The following is a 21,351-nucleotide window of genomic DNA, read 5'->3' as shown; positions in this document are numbered from 1 at the left end:
TGCTGAGAAGGGTTGGGGGGGGGAACACACAAATTTTCCACCCATCTACCTTTCCCTCACCAAGCATGATTTGGAGTTGGACTGATTTAATGGTGTCAGAAGAAATAATCTTTCCATATAATAATCATAGGGCTAATTTTGTTTCCTGCTCAGTTTTCCCAAGCAGCAATTACAGAACTAGTGGGAAGTGGGTTTGACAGTTGCCTGCTGTCTCAAGTTTTGAGTAGCATTTAGTTTCACAACTCCTAGGGAGTGTTTATTTTCATTCAAAGGCTTGGCAGAGCTAAGGGCAGTGAGATGATATTAGCATGCCTGGAAAGTAAGGAAGGTGATGCAGATTTACTTGGAAATTTCTTGCAATAAACATTATTGAGCAAAGTGGGTGGGGTTTGTTTTTGTTTGGTGTTTTTTTAGAAATGGAGATTTTAGTGTCTCATGTTTTTTAGTGGAAACTTCCGTGTTTCTCATGTGCAAACTGGAGATTGGATTTTTCTAGTCTATAATTAAAGTAAACTATTTAATCAACAAATTTAACAAAAGGTCTCAATAAAAGTACAGCTTCTAAAGGCAGCAGAAGTAATTTCTCATGAGTTTATACGATTACTGTAGCAACAAAATAATCTTCTTATCCCTTGTATAAAAGTAACCAAAAATTTCTGACTTGCGAATTCTAGAGATCAGGAACTTTGTCTTCTTGGGCTGTTTTCCAACCTTGGGAATATTCTACTTCTCATGTGAATTTTTTGATAATATTATGCATATTTTGTGGAGAATTTATGCATTTCACATAAACCTTATTTTTAATATTTTTTTAAATTCAAATAATGTGACTTTAGAAAAAAAAAATTCTCAACAACATGTAAGGAAAAGCAAATGGGAAGTGTCCTTTTTAATGGTAGAGGGGGAATTTGGAACGATCATCCAATGCTGGTAATACAGGAAGACGTGGTTTGATAGTGCAGTATGATGGTACAACAGTTGAGATGATGTGTCACTGTACAGATATTGCCAGGGAGTAGGAGGGGTAGACATCTCAAGTGTTACTGAGAAAGATGTGAGACTTTTACAGCCCTACCGAACCTGTGAAGATCACTAATGATTCTAGCCCTATTAGATGCATAAATTGGATGCTAACTGTCCAAACAGTTCTGTTTTCCAGATAGTAATTATAGCATATGTCATGCTTTTAGTCTTCTCTCTTCCTGTGGCTTACTGTGTATTTTGGCATACTGGGACAAAGACATGATATAAAAATAGTCTAGGTAAATAAAATTACTATGAAATATTTTATTTGGCAATTTTTATTTATAGATAATTATCATACACTCCATATTAAAAATATTGTAGAAGCTTCAAGAATGTCACTTTTGGCACCATGTTGTGTCTATCTTTATCATCAGATTTATGTATTTTAATGACCCAAAATTATGCGGTTAAATATAAGAATAGCTTTATACTATTAATTTCACCTTGGCTGAGTAACCATAGAAAAAAGTTTTAGGAAGGGCCATTATCAAAATAATCTTTTGTGAGCTGACCATGGGAAGCTAGGCAGTAGTGACCTTTTTTTGCCTGACGTGCCCTGTCATGGAAGGCTGAAGCCCCCACCCCTCAATTAGAGCTTTTCCAAACTAGAGGATGTGACTAGTTGGCAGAGGTGGACGCAAAGTGTCGGTCTGTGACTGACACCCTGTAGTTTCTTACAAATGTGAAGCGAGCTCTGAAAACACTGATTTCCTTCATTCTGGCTTATTCCGGTTGGAGGCTAAATCTGTCAGATTTGGAAGTGATGTTAGGTCTTAATGACTTGCTCTAGATAACATTGAATGTGCCCGTTTGCCAGAATGTCTGCCTTTGTACATGAAGTGTGGGATATCTGTATGATTTTTAGGGGTTTGGGGTTTTTTTCTTTAGATTTTCTGCTACATGGCTTTTGAGAGTTAGTTCCATCCAGATACTGCATTTTCTCCCTTTCATATGAAGAGAAAAGTTTTTGTCTTTTTTCAAGCTTGTATATTTAGTTGTGTTGGCAGAATCAGCTTGAAGGTGGAACCAGTGATTTCTTCCAGTATGACTAACCCTAACCTTTCTCCACAAACATTCCTTTAATTAACTAAACTGATGCTAACTCATGATTCATTCCTTCTTTCCAAAAGAAAGATGGGGGGGGGGCAGTGGCCTTCTCACAGTATTTTTTGCTGCTTTGTGATATACTTCTTCTTTATTACAGGAACACTTACACAGAATGAGATGATATTTAAGCGCCTCCATCTAGGTACTGTGTCCTATGGAACAGACACAATGGATGAAATTCAGAGTCATATTATAAACTCTTATTCACAGGTATCTCATTTCATAAATTATTTACCTTTAATATTGAGATTTTTTTTTAACAACATTGAAGCATTGTTGTTACTGATTATGCTTAGAAATTTAAGATGCTATGAAAGTTCTTTCATTTGTAGGTATCTCTTAACATATATGATGAAAGGGAAAAATGTGAGACAGTACATAGTTCTCTCCTGATTCTGAAGTTCCTCATAATACCCACTTAAAGGAGTTTACTTTTCTGTTCCCTACTGGCAGAAATCTGTGTTAACCTGTCTGTGCAGTGTAGTCTTCCTCCTGCCAAATCGTCTAAGAGTAAGCTATTAATTACTGAGACTACAAATTACGAGTAAGTGTCCAGAAAAAAGACGAACAGTAATTATATCTTTGAAGATATTCATCAAGAATAGACATCGAAAAGCCATGTTAATTGGTATAACCAAAAAGTAAAAAAATAGTTGTCAAAATAAAATTTATAAAGGCCTCCCTAAAAAGTGTTTTTAAAAAAATTAAGATGATTGCAAACAGCAAAGAACTGTAGGGGAGAGAAAATGGAAAACTCCATGTTGCTTGAGAACAAAGTGTTCCTGTGATATAGAAAAGTGCTTGGTCTGAAAAGGATGCAAGAGGATTGTGGCTCCCTGTCTGTCTGTGGGTCAGTTGTGGGATGAAGGAGGAAGATGGAATTCTGCAAGCATCGCTTGCATCTCCCATGTATGTGAACTGTTTGGGTGCTTTCTGCAAACCTTTCTAAGCACCTGATTCCACTCTGAGATTAGGAAGGATTTTTTTATTTATTTCTATTCTTTGAAACAAAAAAGAAAAAATGAGGGAATAACTGATAGGTTAACTAATGTTTCCATATGTTGCGTACATTATGATAGTAAAACTATGTAAAAGTTCTTTTCCGTAGTTAACTTGGATACACAAACATGACTGGCTGACCCAGTTAAGTTTGTAGGCTGACCTCCTTGTCTGTGTCCTCATTTTCTCTTGTAAAAGGATTGTAGGATCAACAACTGATTTGAATCTTTAGTTGTGCTGTGTTTTGAACTATGGCTACCTACTCATTTGCTTAAAATAAAAATTAAAAAGTAGCTGTTTGACACCACGCTGAACTCAATATTATGTAGCTTTTAGGAAGAGACGCAGAAGGGAAAGCAGTGAATAAGCAATGTATGTTTGAAGTTGCAGCGTAAAAACTTATGTTTCTGTATTATTTCCTATCTAAACAGATCAACAAATCTACTTCTTGCATTCCTTTTCCTTGGATAAATCTATTTCAGCTTAATTCTTAGTGAGTATAGCCATGAATAGTAACTGAGATGCAATAATATGCCTTGGAAATGAGATATGGAGATCTTTTACCTAAAGATCAGCAGTCCAAATTTGGCTCAGAATGGGTTACTGAAAGTAATTGCTACCTGACTATGTTTATAAAAATCACCCAAACATAGTTTTGTTATAATGGGTTGTTTGGGTATTCACAGTAACAACTGTACCAATAACTAATGTTAACTGACAGTCTTGAGCTGGCACACCTAGGTCTGACTGAGTTTGACGACTAAGCACGAGTCTTCTAGAGAAGGCATATTCATTAACACTGGGTTTGTGTTTTGCGGTTAAACATGCTATCTGAAAAGAATTGCATGATTCCTGGAATTCTTACTTGCTTAAAGCTTTTACTATTTTGCTGTAAAATTTAATAAGTGGTAACCATGGTTAATTAAGTTTTTAATAACTGTAACATATTTGGCACTGAAATTTTTAAAAGTAGTGAGAAACGTGAGGGAAGCTTTTTTTCTCAGTTGTGGGAAAAGATTTCCCAAATCTAGGTTTGCTGTTAGTAGATGATGAAAAGATCTTTCTTGGAACTTCCGTTTTTTTCAGCTTTATATAATACTACTTGATGTTTAAATAATGCTTTAATTATGCATGTGTTGGTAGCAACTCTTTAAAACAGAAAAATGAAGGAGTCTTGGTAACAAAACAAGCATCTATTAAACAATTGTTTCAATCTGAAAAAGTATGGTGAGGTTTTTATTTAATCTATGATAATAGAAGCTGCCAGTTAGTTAGGCAGTGGTTCTTGTGTGACATTGATTTTATCCCTTGTTTGTGTTCTGTTTTATTATTACAGTGGACCTACTAGACTATTGTCATCTTAATGTAACACACAAATCTATTATAACCTGATTATATTTCCCCACTGGAAGCATTTTGTGATAGAGGGCATAATCTTTAATGGAATTTGTGTGAAATTAAATTATACAAGCATCAATAAACATAACATAATTCAGAAGGAGTAAATCAGCTTAATTTATTTGCGGCTGTAATGGCATCAGCGTTAGCAGAATGCAAATGCAGAGGTTTAAAGCAGTAGCTGAAAAGCAGTGCCAGATGAGCAGAAAGTTAAACCCTTTATTAGACAACACTGTAATTTGATGGGCAGAATGTTCACGGTTCAGCAGATTGCAGTCAGGAGGAAAAAAGCGTGGTTTCTGAAGAGGTTTTCTGAGTTACCCTGGAGTGAACAGAAGAGCCTTTGGTAATACTGCTGATATATTTAATGTGCTAACTTAAAAAACCAAAAAAACCCAACAACAACAAAAAAAAACCCACCAAAAAACAAAAACCCCACAGAAAACAAAACCAAACCCAAACAAAAAACAATAAAACCCAAACCAAAAAAACCCAAACCCACTTATTTTCAACTAATTATAAACATACAGTATTTTCTCTCAAAAGATGAATTCAGTAATGTGCTCAAGCATTTCTGAAGGATAACTTAACATAGTGCTAGTTTAGTGGTTATGCAACAGTAATGTGATCTTCAAATACGTGTCAAACTATTATTTTGCATGATTATTTTATTAGATTATTGCATTCTTGTAAGGACAAACAAATTTCAGCCTGCAGCAAAAGCATACAACTGCAGTTCACAAATAATACAGAAATTGTGTAGGTTTCAAATTAAATCAGCAATATTGCTATTTTAATGACTCCTAATATTTATACTGAACAATGATACTTGCTTTTGTTCTTTTGTTCCGTACCAATGTGTGGTGATCTTTAAAATACAGAGATTTAGGTGAAGATTTAAAAGAAAAGAGTTTTTTCAATTTAATGTCATTGGAGTTTCCAACCTCTGAATGTACACAGGTGACAAAGAGACTAAAGAACAACAATAAAACCACCACCCTTGCAGTTTTGTTTCGGTGTTTCTGAACTCGTACAACTGGTTGATGGCTTAAATACTTGTTAAAAAATAATTCATGGAATGTAAAGAACATTAAAGGACTACTGTGAATTCTGAAGTGAGGAAGGAGGGGTTTCTGCAGAATCCAGTGAACCTATTCACCCCTTTTACCGCATATTTGTTTTCATTTCACATTTTTCAATTGTCTGCAGGCTCTGTTACTGAAATCTGACTACAAATACAAGGTGTTGAACCCACAGTTATGTATCAGTTCTGCAGAAAAGTAAATGAGGGGTTTTATGAATCACAAACTGAATGAGTTAACAGTAGGTTATATAAAATAAATGGTTACTATCCTTATAATTTATCAACCTTTGTAAAGGGAACAATCGGAGATATATAGATATATATATATATATTAGTATTCATGTTTTGTTTCCATTATTGAACGTTGGTTTACTATTCATCGTGTTGGGTCTTAAAGGTGCACTCTCAGAATAGTGGAAACAGTACGAGTTCAACACCATCTAGGAAACCTCAGTCGTCTGCCCCCAAAGTCCGCAAGAGTGTCAGCAGTCGGATACACGAGGCAGTGAAGGCCATTGCGCTGTGCCACAATGTGACCCCAGTATATGAATCCCGAGCTGGTGTGTCTGGAGAAACAGAATATGCAGAGGTGGATCAGGACTTCAGCGATGAAAATCGAACTTACCAGGCTTCCAGCCCTGATGAGGTTAGTATGCAAGGCTGAAAAAATTAGTATCTCGTAAAGAACAGGATAAGCTAAGCTAAAAAGAGCAGAACTGTGAAAGAAGAGTGTTTTGGGCTGGGGTTTCTTTAAAATTAGCAGTAATCTGGTTTTATTTCCTCTGCAGCTGTAGGAAAGTTCTGGTGTTTCTTTGTTACATAAGTGTTTTCAATTATTTGACTAAAACGTCTGTGAAGTCAGTGCTTTGGGATCAATACTTTGTTGAGTATTGCAATTAAAGTTATTAGGCGTATTCTCAAAACATGAATCCATGTATGAATCATAGCATATACATGCAAAAGGGAATATGAAACTGCTTTGAGTGATGAACAACCAGGTACATTAGCTAGAGACACACTACCAGTTAGTGGAATGTATAGATTCTTAACAGGAAAATAAAAAAAAACCCAAACCTCAAATACACCTGTAGAAAGGCTTTTGAGCTTCAAACCCTAGGCAGCTTCATAATCTTCAGGGTTCAGTCAAAATTGCATCAAGTGTAGCACAAATTTAAAACCTCATTCAATAAAAACATGCATTTGACTTCCATTGAAATCCAAATTTTAAATAAATCCCACTGCTTTTACTGGATTTGAGTTACTGTTCCAAATAATCCTGTTTTGGGGCCTAAATTGATTGCCTAAAATTCAATCTAAAAATATATTAGAAGAGAGAGGCAAAGTTCAAGTTTCAAGATACTGCAAAGTAAGCATAAAAAAATAAATTAAGCCCATTCACTTTATAAAAAGATGTATGCACTTGGTACAGTAAAATAGAGAAACAGAGTATTTCGAGGTCAGTTTGCCTCTGAAAGCGAGCAGGTTGAGGGGTATGTTTGTTTTGAAGAAATTCTAGCAGTGTCTGAAGCTTGGACGTACTGTTGGTGGTGTAGCCATGGTAGCTTAGTCATAACCAAAACAAGGTTGTTGTAAGATGTGAAGAAGGGAGCGTGTATCTGAAAGCCTGTATATTTTTCTAGCTGTACAAGTTGATCTAGTACAAGATAGTATTTCTTCTGCAAACCTCATCTTGCCACAGCATAGCCTATTATTCTTGGTATACATTTGGTTTACCTGTCTAATATATCACCATATGTAATACTAACAAAACTTCAGCAATTCAAACTGCAAGCTGTAATTGCTAAAAGTAACAAGTCTTTAACAAGTATTTTTAGGAATGCAAGAAATAAAATTAAGTCTGTCTTCATGTAGTACTGAACTAGCAGGCATTACATGCATTTCAGGTGCTATAAACACAGTTCATAGTGTCAAAGGATTGTAGAATATAAAGAAGTGGCTGGTTCTCAGTGATTAAAAAGTGACGGTCAGAACATTTTTAAAAATAAACTCTAGGCAGGACTTGAGATGCTGCTCTTTGGCTAAAATCAATAATCCATAATACTATATGTGGTGTTATATAGTGTGGGTTGATCTGCATTATGAATTGAGAATGCTGCAAGTGCATTTGTTTATGCCAGAGATACACTGTAAATATACTTTGTTAGGGTAGTTGTACAATGTTTACTCGTATTATGCACGTGTACAATTTTCATATGCACATAAATTCATATTCACTAAATTGATCAGTATAATGAGCCTGTGAGGTATTAATATAATGAAAGACTGCATGAGCAAGTATCTACCTGTGAAGGTATGATGACAACTATGAATTAAGTAAACATTCTGCTTTAACAGCCAAAGGTATTACTAAATCAGGTGAAGAGATGGGCAATTGAGAGAGACTATAAGGTTTTTTACCCACTTGCTCTTCTCTTCCTGTGGGCTTTTGTATATTCATTCAGTTGTTTGGAACCTGAAAATATTACCATAAAGAGCAGTTCTCCTCCCGTATTTGCTAAAGGAAACAGCTGTAAGACTTGAGAATTATGCAAGTGGTGCCCTGGGAAGACAGTAGGGAATTTGACCTTGGAAAGAGGAAAGTTGATAAAGTGCTAATATGACAGATCTGGGACTCGGGCTGGAAAGGGAAGTGGAAGAGGGAAATCAGCAACAAAGAAACTTAGTGCTTCAAGGAAGAGAAAGCACAGGTGTCCTTCTAATAATGATTTTTTTTTTTATCGTCTTGACTCATACATTCAAACTATATGACAGTGAAGTGAAAAACTTACATTTTAGAACAGACAGCATTAAATTTCCTTTTTGTTTCTCAAAGATAATGCTTGAAACACTAGTAAAATTATCATATTGAACAAATATGCTTTAATACAATGAGAAATAGATGCTAAATGGAGTCTTATAAAAAGATGAAGCTACAAAAAACATTTAAACAGCATAAAAATTGCAGCATGACAGCAAAAAGCCTAAGAGTTGAAAGACTAGCAGGTCTTTATCATAATTTTTTAAAGAGTTCTATTGATGCAATGTTTGCAAATCACTGGAGCCTAAGGAAAATAATGTAAATGGTTCATTATTTAGCTTATTGAACTTTCCTGCAGTTAGGTTGACGGATGATGCCAATGTTTCCCAATCACCAAAGTACCATTTTAAAAGCATTTTTTATTGAATAAAGTGCTTTGAATATTGCACCCTGGAGCTTTATTTAGGGAAATGGTTCAATTGATGTTTTCTGTTTAACCTCAGCACTGACCTATCACAACATATTTGGTTAATAAGCAACATTATCATTTAATAGACTTAACCAGTTTTATGCATTGTACTTTCTCAACATTACAACTCTGTTCTCTTAGATTTTGTTTATGGATCTGGCTTGATTGGAGTCTTTTGAAAGAGGATGTTATTTGCACAGTTGTCTGTTGCATTATATAATATTGCATGATATCACCATAGCATATAAAGAGCAGAGGACAATGTGTAAGTATAAACTATTCTTCCACGTAGGAAAGTATAAGCAGCAGTTTAGTAATATGTTGACACACGATACACTTAATGAATTGACTTGAGGAATTCATTTGAAATTCTTCACATCTGTGTGTGTATGTGTGCATCCATATACGGATAAAATATAACCGTAACAAAGTATGCACATTTAGAAGTAGGTACATTCATCATAAAAGATGTATTTATCTATTGTTAGAGTAATCTGAGATAAGTAACTGATTTTGTATTCATAATGTGAACCCTGCTTATGCCAGGCTCTTTGTTTCTTATGATAAGTGATCAATATTTCATTTTCTCTGAAAGAGTGGAAAGTTTCATTTGTCTGTCACTTGTCCTCTACAGCTGTAGCATAGCAAACAATAAACATTCACTGAGAACTCACTGAAAAAAATGAAAATGGCTCCTACTTGGCTGTTATAGGTGTGGGTTCAGCTCATCTGTAGAAAGGCAGCTACCTTAATGTAATGAACAATCATAAAAGGATATAAGCTAAGTAGGTAAAGCAATGGAGTTCAAAGGTCACAGACCCAAGCAATTCAGGGGCATGCTATGAACAGAAGCCTTTGAAGACCTTTGCTCCCCTTGGTCAGAAAAGATTGATCAGTCACAATTTTTAATGACTGCTTACTCTCATAAACCAGCTATTTATTGGTTATGCTTTGTCCTGCACTGTTATATTCCTAAGCGTTTCTAATTCCAGGATTTTGAATATTTAAATACTACCTTAAAGTGTGGTCAGTTATTTAATTCCAACGTTTCTGTCCAGAGACAACAGAGTTGCTAAAATTAATTACAAGGATACAAAGCCAATCATTTAAAAACAGACAGGGAAATGATATGCCCTTAGTGAAGCAGCTTTTGTGTTTACAAAAGTGAAGCTGTAATGTATGAGACATGTTGTATTGTTTAATTCATTTTATTGTGTGTGCTTATTGAAGCAAGACTAATTGTGTTGTTTTGTCAATGTATTGTGAAAAGCAAATCACTCAGTAGCATAAAACCATCATTTTCATGACCTTCGAGACCCACAAAGAATAACTACTCCATAGCTTGTCTTGAATATTGATCGGCAGTTTTTTCACATGATCAAGCTGTATTTTTAAGTTAATAATTTTATTTTAATTACGAAGTTTCTCGATGAAAAGTGATGGACTGCAAATGTTAGTTATCAAATCATTGTTTATAAATATAAACAAACCAGTGCTGATTGGAAACATATGTAAGTAGTTGTTGAACAATCCAAACAGAAACTGTTGGGAACACTCAGGCAGTGGGGGAAAAAACCCATCTCACTGCTTCTTCCCCATTTCCAAACCGATAGCCTTAACTTCAAAATACCACATATATAACCTCTGTATACCTTACATGGCAACTTGATTTTGAAAGTAGATCCTATTGTCTGAAGCGCAGGTGCTCTTAAATACTGAGAAATAAATGAAGGTTGGTTACATGAGAATTCTTCTAAGCAGCAAAACTAGCTTACGGAATTTCCATCCCTAGTCCTTCTTTCTCACCCTACAAATTGCTCCCTCGTATATGCCAAAACCTTTGAAGCCTTTATTTTTATGGGTCATTTTTCAGTTTAAGTGGTCAGGTTCATAGCATGACTCCAGAAAAGCTGTCGGCACGACTGTGGGGGGAACTCCCAAACTGCTCGATGGGCTGGAGAAGAACTTCCAACACCAGCCGCGAGGCGGTGGATCTTCTTCTTAAATTGATGTTAGCTCAGGAGGGAATATTGAATGTTGAAAGTGACAATTAGTTGGTCATAAACTGTTTTGAGCAACACTTTGTAAATATTGAGCAGTTAGATATTTCTGCTAGGGAGCGGCAACGGCGGGCTGGCCCGCAAGGAAAGGGAAGCCAGGAGCTGAGCGCGATAGCCAGGCTGCTAGAGGCAGTGGCCTCCATGTTGAGGTGTACAGCCCCACAATAGCCGAGCAAGGCGAAAAGACCATGTCCCATGATGGAAACCAGAGACAGTCAAGAGTACAGGTCGTTGTACAGGTCTGTGGTGATGAGGCACGTCTGAATTCAAGCCAAGAAGCCACATCATTAAGTCAGGACCAGGTCCCGAGACAGTAACCAGCGTCAGCCCCAGTCTGGTGATTGCAAGGAGAGTTCATGGCAGCGAGGCAGGTCCAGCGCCGGGAGGCCGTGTCTGCCTGTCAGAGCCGGGTCAGCGGGGTATGTGGGCATAGCTGCAACGTGACTGCGATGTAGCTCTCACGGGACCGAGCGCGAGAGCCAAGCGAAAGGGGGAGGGCAGCCTCCGTGGAGACTTCTTCGAGCTGTTTCTTCATCACGGCTCTCGACAGTGAGCTGGCCTTGAAGGCGTCTGGTTAAACTCCTAGGAAGGAGAGTGTACAGTCAGGGCCTTGACTGTTTCAGTCTAAATAGGGGTTTAAATATTGTTTTCACAGAAATACATTGCTGTTCCATCTTGGTTGATAAAAGGTTATGTTTGAGTCAAGTGAGTATCCAATTTCTGTTTCAATTTACCCAAGCAAAGAGTGGGGTGGGTTGTTTTGGGTTTGTCTTTTTTTCCACTTCTGCTTTCTCTCTTAAAATATTCTATTATAAAAACCAAAATTAATGGATTAGGTTCCTAAGACCAACTAAGTTCCAAACAGCCCAGAATTCAAGGGGAGCGGGAGTAGTATGATGGTTTGTATGTTCCAGTCCTGATTGATGTAGTATCTAAAGCAAACAAGAACAGCCTTAGGGCATTTTTTTGGTCTTCTGCCAAGCAGTAACAGCCTTTCAGGATTGATCCAGTAACTGAAGGTCTTCAGGATTCAGCAGGGTGCTTCAAATACCTCACTCTGTGGATATATAACCCTATGTGCCCAAAGGCAAGGCAAGTTTCATTTTTTTCAAGTGACCCTATCAGGTTTTCTTTAACTGGGACTTCTTCATGCCATCATGCTCCCAAGATGACAAGTAACTAGAGGTAGTTACATTTTCCACAGAGCAAAGGGACTTAATGTCACAATTCCCCAAACTGAAAATTGGTAAGACAGCTGGGTGATAAATGATATTTCCTGTTGGTCCAGAGGAAGCTAAGGAAGATGTTAATCTGAGAGGGAATGAGAGTGCCCTTCCTTGTGGAAGTTACTCACCCTCACAGGGAAAGGTCAGGAGAATTCAGAGATGGGCTTTGAGTTGGGCTATGTAAGGAACAGTCCTGTACATACTGATTGAATGGCCTAAAGCCATCTAACACCTCTTGAGAGAAGCAAACTCCTGTTATTTGATAGGGCAGGGAGGTACTTAACGCTTTCATCCTCAGAGTTGAAAGTAAATAAGGAAATGGCTGTTCCTTTAAATGGTTTCTATGGACAATCTATTTCATCTTGCATGTCAGCATTAATTGTGACTATTGACTTGTGTGCTTAGGTATTTGTAACATTTTCTGCCACATAATTATTTTCATTGGGGTTATTAAATGGGACTCATAGTCTAATAGAACTTATTGTAGAAGAGATTTTTTCCTTAAAAAAAAAAAAAAAGTTGGCACCATAGTTAAAAAAAAAAAATCACTTAGAAGGTAATTGGTTTACAATAAAATTAAATATACCAAGGTTTTTGTGGCCTATCAGTTTACATGTTTTCTAAAGTTTTTTAAAATTGTTGATTAGTATTTATTTTAGGTTAAAATCAGTCTAATGTTCTAATTAAATATGCAGTTCTGAATCCGCAGCAGGAATAATGGTTTTGGGGTTGGTTTTTTCTGTGCTTGATATGGGTTTATGAAGTCCTTAAGTATTTTCCTGACTCTAGTAGGCTTAGGTTCTGTGACTGATAAAATAAGTAGCTGCATCATTGTCACTTAACAACCTTGTGTACTTCATGGAACTTTCCAGAAACTACCTAAGATATTTATAAGCTGCTTGTTTTCGTTTAGTTCTGTAAATGAACATTTCTATAACGAATGGGATGATTGTGTCCCCAAAACATGGAATTAGTATACAGGGCTGCCATGGTCTGTAACAACAGTGCTCTGAGGTTTCGCCTCTTCATGCCCCTGTTGAGACGCATGTGTTCCTCGGGCAACTGAGCTAGACACTCCGTCCTCCTTGGAGAAGCTACTTCCACCTCCTGAGCTAGTACTGCTGGAGGTTACGTTGTGGGTCACACAGTTACTGCTTGAGTTGAGAGAGTTTCCTTATGAAAACTCTGAATTTGACTTTGAACGGAAATCTGTGCTGCGGTCGTTGAAGAGTTTGATATTTGGGGCTGTGAACTATGGAAGCTCTGAGGTTCACGTGGCCTCTCGTGGAGAGATGCTGCTGAGAGAGGCAACCAGAGCTCAACAATGAGCATGTGGTACATAGAAACATCTGAAAGATTTGGGGTAAGAAACACTAAACGAGGTGTTTCGCAGTACCTTTTGTCAGATCTGTTGCATTTCCATGTCATAATGCAAGTACTTGCTACCTTCATTCCTAATTTGGAAGTCCCTACTTTGACCTTGTCATGAGAGAGGTGGATAGTTGTCTATATCCTTTGGGTTGCTACTGAGGAGGAAGACAACTAGCAAGTTAGAAACCCCAGCAGCTCTCTTTTTACTCCACGTACATTACCTGTCCTGGGGAATGGGTAAACCCAGTTAGTGGGTTCAGGTGCACGCCTGTGTCTCAGTAGTGGGAGGACCCTACATCTACCAATGTACTTCTGGCTCCCAGGCAGCCAGTTTCCATAGAAGGGAAGCTTGGTGATAAGCCAGACAAGATCCACAAAATACTCAAAGAAGTCCCTAACCTGGATTCGGGAAACTTGACACGCTTCATCTGTGCGTGTTAGGAAATTAATGGTTATCGGCAAATAAACACTCTAATCAGGATGGACTTTTTTAAAGCAAAATGGTAGTGTCACCAGCAAAGACTTTTGTGCTTGTCCAAACTTTGATTGCTTTATCTGACACCATCCAATATGTCAAGTTCTGTAGAAGCCACAGCTGGTGTGTTTACCTGGCATTCTAGGGGTTCTTGTTGTATGCACACTAGATTGCAAGACCATTTTACTGTGAGGTTTCAGAAACATATTGAAGAGAAAAGAATATACTTGTAGAGGGGAAACCTCAAGAAGAGAGAGTCTTGCCTAAGAATCCTTTTTTTGAACCAGAGTTCAAAAACTCTGTATAGCCAGCCATTCAGTATATACTTATTTGTTAAGCTTTCTAATGTAGATTTTCATGCCATTTGTGAAATACTTTTTTTTTTTTAATTGTATATTCTAAAAGCTTCCAATATTTAATGGTAAGGTCTGGCTATGTTGTTCTGGGTGCTGTTAAGGTCTAGCTGCTCTGATTCATTCTGAATGACGAGAGTCAAAGTTAATGTCTTGCTCTCAAGTTTGTTCAGTTGCCTTTTAGGCATCTATTTGACTCTTGAGCTTTATTGACTATTTCTGCTATGGTATTTGCGCTGATCAATTTAAAAGAAAAAAAAAAAAAATGCAGTTGTGTGCAGGCCAGGTATAAGAATCCAAAATGACTGCTGCAAAATGCTAATTCAAATGGTAGGTGAAGCCAAGCATAAAGGAAATAATAAACAGATGTGAGTCACCAAATATAGAACACTTAAGTCCTAGCTGCAAAGGGACACAAATGAGATGATAGGGTATTAGTAGAAAGATGCAATTTACAGGTCAGAATGTAATAGTAACCTTTCACTGTGAAAATTGAAAATTAACCTTGGGAGTATTGGATCATTTACAGCTTATATGGTACTTTTATTCAAGAAGAAAAACCCCTGAAAAGACTTCCTGTGATTTTCGAGATTTTAAAATGGTGCTTTTCAAAGTGCGTTCTCTTCTCTTCTGTAACTGCATCTTGCTGTGTTTTCATTTGGTGATGCCTACACAGATGGCACTACTAGGGTTTCTTAGGGGTTCACGCAAATGGGGGGTTTTTTTCAAATTTTAAATTTTCAAAGAAGCTACGGTGGTTTACTTGCTTTGGGTGAAATTCTTAGTGAGCATTAGTCATGTCTGTTGAACTTATCTAGGGATTTTACTACTTGCAAGTCTTTCATCACACTGCTTGATTTTTATTTTTTTCATCTTACCTGAGATTAATGGCAGAGGCAGGTTCCATAAAAATCATGTGAACTTCATTATGATTACCTTTCTAGTAATTTAAAAATCTGGTTTCCAATAATGATTAGCATTTGGAAAACTAAAAACAGAATGGAGGAGGAGAATTTTTTTTTTTTATCAGAAACTTCCCATTCAGATATGGAATATGGCTTATATATAAACTAACAGTAAAGCAATTTTCCTAAAGTATTAATTTTTTGAAGGAATAAACCACACGGTGGTGATAGAAAAATACCTAGTGTATTATTTAAAGGATAACATAGAAGAAAGTAGAAGCTAGATGTCATGCACTTTGAAGCAGCAAAATTAAAAAAAAAAAGTGAAATCTCTAATGCATGCGTTTAAGATGCCATGTAGTGGTAGCTGACAGTGATTCTTGTACAATGCAGCATTTCTGGGTTTGTAAAAGGGACTTTCACAGGTGTGTTTGTGGGATGCAGTATCATAAGCTTGGTTTTCATCTCATCTGATACGGTAAGGACTCGATTATATTATTGTTGAAACAAAGTAATAAAATGATGCAAATGAAGAAAGTAAGCTAAAAATAAGATCCTGATCCTTTGCTTATCTATTTACTACATATTACAGTGTCTCAACTTGCATGTAATTGTAGATCTAATAAAATGTTTTATATAGAATACTCCCAAAATCTGTTACTTGGAGCGATGTTGTTGGTACAGAAATTGTATTCTGTATTTGCATAATTTCTACTGGATGTCCTTTAAGTATTGTTGACTGTGTATCTGGGTTTTTTTTATTAGAACTGTTATTTCTGAACAATATATTCTAAATACCTCATTTGCAGGGATACTTTCAAATAAGTTTTCATATTATTCATAAGAATTTTTATAAGCTTTCTGAAGGAAAATACTCGTTTGATGTATCAAGATTTTGTACTCAGTCTACTGCTATTCACATTTCTATTCCTAGATTCTTGGAAGAGTTTAGACTTTTACCCTAGCAACAGTTGTTTGGCTTTAGCCTAATTTATATAACAGAATAATAGACCTTTCACACTTAAATATGTCTCTTTTTTTCCTTTTTTTCTTTCTTTAGGTAGCTCTGGTGCAGTGGACAGAGAGTGTCGGTCTCACTCTGGTTAACAGGGATTTGACCTCAATGCAGCTGAAGACCCCTGATGGACACATTCTGACCTACTACATTCTGCAGATCTTTCCCTTCACTTCTGAGAGCAAGCGCATGGGGATCATAGTTAGGGTAGTTTTGGGGGTGTTCTGGGTGTTTGTTTTTTTATTTCTCAAAAAATGTTTTTGCTGAATGTTTATTTTTATAAAATTTAATAGAAACCTGATCCTTCAGGGAATGCATTTCACAAGATTTTCAAATGGAAAGTATACCTTTGACACAGGTACACATGAAATACCAGGCAAGCAATTGTAGAAAAATCAGGCTAACCTGATGTTGCAGAGAGCCATGTAAAAGACAAACTCTTCTCTTACATGGGAACGTGTTATTTTCACTACTTCACGCTTAGGCTCTGATGCTGCAGGTTGCCTTTAAGCCTTTGGTTTTAATTTTCCATTTGTTTCTTTCCTACAAAATATGTTGCCTCTTCAAGGGATAAATTAATGGCTGAAATGTCTTACAATAGTAGTTGGCATCTTTCTCTACTACTAGTGCCACTGCTTTTCCAGACCCAGTGTTGATATCTGAACTGGCGCGCATACACAGCACAACCCACAGGGTCAAAGATTTACGAGATACGTGCTTAGTTGTCTCCTAGACACCCAGCTGGGAGCACAGTAATGATCATTAAAAACTCCGGTGAAAGGAAGCCACAACACCATGCTAAAAGGAACATTTAAACCTCTGCGAATGTTAAGCCATCCACGCTACATGCTTCTACCTTCTCCTTACCTAAAATCAGACACTGTAGCAGAACAGCTTCAGACATTATTAGATGGTTAGATCAGTGCCAAGTCCCACTTAAATAGGTGCCAAACTCATCCCATTTTTTTTATTGGCCTGTGATGACAAGGCAGGCATTCCGTCAGCCTTAGGCAAGGGTACTTCAGGCAGAATATGTGCATGCTCAGGTCTGGAGAGACCTTGGCAGTCTGTATTTCATTAGGTGAGGTTGGCACTAAAAGCCTGTTTAACAGTGACACGTTCAGAGATATTCTAAGAAGCTTGCAGGTCAGACTAATCCATTCCTTCTGCGACAGGCCATACCTCAGAAACTCCTGATTTGGATTATATTTGCCTGCATGTGAATTCTCTGAATGTGCAATTAATGTTTTATCGTTAAAACATCTGTAAAAAGCATTTACACCGTTATTTGTAAATTTTTAATTACTTAGGTATTTCAAAGACACAGGGCAAACTTTCTGTTGTGGGCTAGACTGTATATGCCACCAAAAAAACAAAACAGTAGTTAGAGGGGCCATAACAGTGGTATTTTAAAATTTAGACAGGCAGTCTAGAGATGCTGAGAATCTGTTACTCACGTTGACTTCAGTTAGAACTGATCCTCTTATATGAGAAAGTAGGGAATACGTATCTCAATGGAATCAGAGTTGTCATTGGTGGTAGTAGTAACATCAAGCAATAAAACTTACCCACCTCTTGGCAAGGTAGTTCATCTTTTATAAATGATAATACATTGACTACTTCAAAATACAGTTGGGTTATTGGTAGGTAATTGTTTTGACTGTATAAACGGATTTTTTTTTCCCCCCCTCTATTTCTTTTGTAAAATTTTAGGATGAATCTTCAGGAGAAATTACATTTTACATGAAGGGTGCAGATGTTGCAATGTCCACTATTGTACAGTACAATGATTGGTTGGAAGAAGAGGTAAGAAACAAAATCAAAATTTATAAAAATTAAAATTTTGTAAAAACTAAAAATTTTAAATCAAAATATCAGGTATTATTGAATAGGCTTAAAGGAGAACCCGAGCCAATGCAGGAATGGGTTTTGAAGCCCAGTTACATATATCCTGGATGGGTTTGAAGGGATTAGAATTATTTTCAATTCTTGAATAACACACAGGAAAAGCAAAGCTGGTAGTCATAGTAGAACACGTTCCTACTTAAAACAAGGAAATTTGTTTTTCATTGACTGACCTTTCACACAAAACCTAATTAGTTCTGAGAAGTACTCTGCTATAAACCTATTTATCCCGAAATGCCCTTATTTTATCAAATTCTACAGTGAGGTATGAGTTACGAAGTTTAATAAGGGTTGTAGCCAAATTGAAATAGTTTTTTGTCACATTTATTAAACTTAATATAAAACAGCTAGTGACTGAATTTCAAAACTGATTAATATTTTTCACTGTGTGGCTCTAGTAGGTACCAGCAATCATCTTATTTTGACCCTACATACAGACAATATGTTAATACAATGATTACACCATGTATGTTCATAATGGTATTGGCAATATGAATCAATATCTGCTGCAGGGCAGTTTGATTTATTCGGGGACATGAATAAATTAAACTCCCTCAAGACCTAGGAAAATGTCATAAAAATTACTTTTGGCGATAATGATGCACAATTAATTGTAAAATACTTGTTTAATTTATTTAGCTTTATCAGGTCAAATCAATAAGTGTTCTGCACTGGCCAGCCTTGTTTTTCATTAAGACATGCTGTTCCATGGCTATTTTTAATGTGTAGATATTTTTCTGATAAGAAGTACGTTCAGTGGCAAAAGAAAATGTAGCTCTGTTACATGCCTCAAAAATAGTTTTAATTTATTTTAAAGCTTCAACCTAAGAGAGATTTCCTTTAAGCTAGGAGAGGAAATCTAATTGGCTCACTAATAGCATACCACTTCATTTGGGGGCTTGAAGTATAATTGCTTTTTATTCTGTTTGTGGCTTCTCCAAAATAATCTGAGTCTAAAGAAACACCAAAAGTACACATATCCCCAGTTAGCATATAATATAAAACATGTACATATGGTTGAATATTTGCATAACTATTCTGTGGTTTGGTCCATTCAGTGTGGTAATATGGCACGAGAAGGACTGCGTACGCTGGTGGTTGCGAAAAAATCACTGACTGAAGAACAGTATCAAGATTTTGAGGTATGTAGGGACAGAGTGATCTTGTACTTCACCATATTTAGTTACTTCAAGGGGAACATTCCTCTTTTTTATTCTGTTAAGGTGGCAAAAAAGATGATTCGTATTTAAAGTATCGATAGTTGAGGTATGGCACACAATCTATTAGAGATTTTGTCATTTGTTAGTGGTTGTTCTGCAGTCATACAGAGGATACAGTTTTGATTTATTATGTGACTGGACAGTGTTTTCCCAGAAGCTAGTGCAATGTTAATTCTGCAGCTTCAGCATGACCTGAAAAATCTACTTGTTCTGAAAGATAAGGGCGGTTCCTGCTTAGATGCTGCAATGCCCAATTCTTAATAGTTCTTCAGAAGGCATTCTCTTGAGGTGATTTGTCAGGAAAAAAATGTATAACAGTGAGTGTAAAGTAAAATTTTCTCTTTTAATCCTGTTCTTCATTAAAGATATTTAAAGACAAACACTTAACCTAATGAATCCATATTATAACTGATCGGTAGACTGAATGTATACTTTATGAGTCGTAACGAATTCTAAGCGGTTTTGTGTTTGTGCAGAGTCGATATAACCAAGCAAAGTTAAGCATACATGATAGAAACCTGAAGGTTGCTGCTGTTGTAGAGAGTTTGGAGCGAGAAATGGAATTGCTGTGTCTCACCGGAGTAGAAGATCAGCTGCAAGCAGATGTTAGACCAACTCTAGAGATGCTAAGAAATGCTGGAATAAAGGTACTAAATGCATACTGCTGACATAACAGGTTATCATTTACCAACTTTTTTTTAATAAGACATGGATTATATTTGTCTATATTCAGGTTCATTCAAAGTAAGAAATATGCCAAGTCCTAAGCACATTCTGGGCACGAGCTAGCAGAAACGAACAAGACATTGTGTGCAAAGTTCCCTTATCCACCACAGGTTTCATTGATCTTAAGCTTACTTCTGTAGGAAAACTACCAATGGATAAATGTATATGACTCCCAGTCATTTATCCCCTCACTGTCTACGGTAAACTGTCCTAGCTGACACTAAATTTTGGTGCAAGATTCATATGATAACCAAGTTTTCAGGCCTGGCACTCAGGAAAAGTCTCCACAAAGATCAAAAGGTGAATAGTTTGAACTAGAATTCAGAACTGCCATTGGAGTTTGTTCAAGTCATGTTAAAGAGAGCGTCAAAAGCTTCGCACACAGGCATGTGCTGTGTTTTGTTCATAGGTAGGCAATGCTACACAGCTATCAGTTGCACATCTAGAAGTAATTGCACATTTAGAAGTAATTGCACATTTGTCTGAGAGAGGGTTTGAAGTAAAGATACGAGCAGTATCTGAGGGGAGTGGGCAAGATCATTTTGCTTGAAGCAGAGTGTCAAACCGCACAGAAAAGGTGACTTTGCACTGGTTAAACTGAATCAGGTACAATGGGTTTTTTTAGCCTGAGAAGGCGGGTAAGTAATTTTGCTTTGCAGCAAGCATGGGAAATCTCCCATTACATGAGAGAGGAGCGGGAATGCATGGAGCTCTTCCTTGGGACAAATGATGAGCCAGTTGAGAATTTATGGGTTAGAATTAGCGAGCAGACCAATGTGGACAACGTTATGGTGACTGTCTGCTACAGACTGCCTGATGAAGAAATAGTAGAAGAGGTCTCCTTCAGACAACTGGAAGAAGCCTCACATTTGCACGTGCTGGTCCTTGTGCTGGACTTTAACCACCCCAAGATCTGCTGGAAGGGCAATACAGGAGGGTACAAGCAAACCAGGAGAATTTTGGGAGTGCAATGACAATAATTTCCTGACACAGGTGACTGAGAAGTGAATGAGGAGAGATGCTCTACTAGCCCTCATACTAACAGACAAGGAGGAATTGGTCAGGGCTGTGAAAGCTGGTTGAGGGGATGGCCTTGGCTACCCACAGTAGTTACAAGAGGGTGAAGTTCAGCCGGCTCAGGAGGATCTTGTTAATGTCTACAAATACCTTAGGGGAGGGTGCAAAGAGGACAGAGCCAGGCTCTTTTCGGTGGTGCACAAAGCATGAGACAATGGATGCAAACTGAAATAAAGG

The 21,351-nt window shown here is 37.0% G+C and overlaps 1 protein-coding gene across 2 annotated transcripts in view; it reads left to right on the top strand.

The window, feature by feature from the left end:
• Nucleotides 1–21,351, top strand: part of ATP9B (ATPase phospholipid transporting 9B (putative)) — a 172,807-nt gene that overhangs the window by 133,467 nt on the left and 17,989 nt on the right. For both annotated transcript variants that reach the window (XM_052802752.1, XM_052802684.1), the window contains exons 14-19: nucleotides 2,231–2,343; nucleotides 6,012–6,260; nucleotides 16,292–16,453; nucleotides 17,960–18,052; nucleotides 19,210–19,293; nucleotides 19,848–20,018. In XM_052802752.1, coding sequence (XP_052658712.1) covers nucleotides 2,231–2,343; nucleotides 6,012–6,260; nucleotides 16,292–16,453; nucleotides 17,960–18,052; nucleotides 19,210–19,293; nucleotides 19,848–20,018 — 872 coding nt within the window. The remainder of the gene's footprint in view (nucleotides 1–2,230; nucleotides 2,344–6,011; nucleotides 6,261–16,291; nucleotides 16,454–17,959; nucleotides 18,053–19,209; nucleotides 19,294–19,847; nucleotides 20,019–21,351) is intronic.

This window comes from Harpia harpyja, chromosome 1 (assembly GCF_026419915.1).
Source record: "Harpia harpyja isolate bHarHar1 chromosome 1, bHarHar1 primary haplotype, whole genome shotgun sequence".
NCBI classification, from domain to species: Eukaryota; Metazoa; Chordata; class Aves; order Accipitriformes; family Accipitridae; genus Harpia; species Harpia harpyja.
Note: the sequence above shows the minus strand (reverse complement) of the source record. Positions and strands in the feature narration are given on the sequence as shown.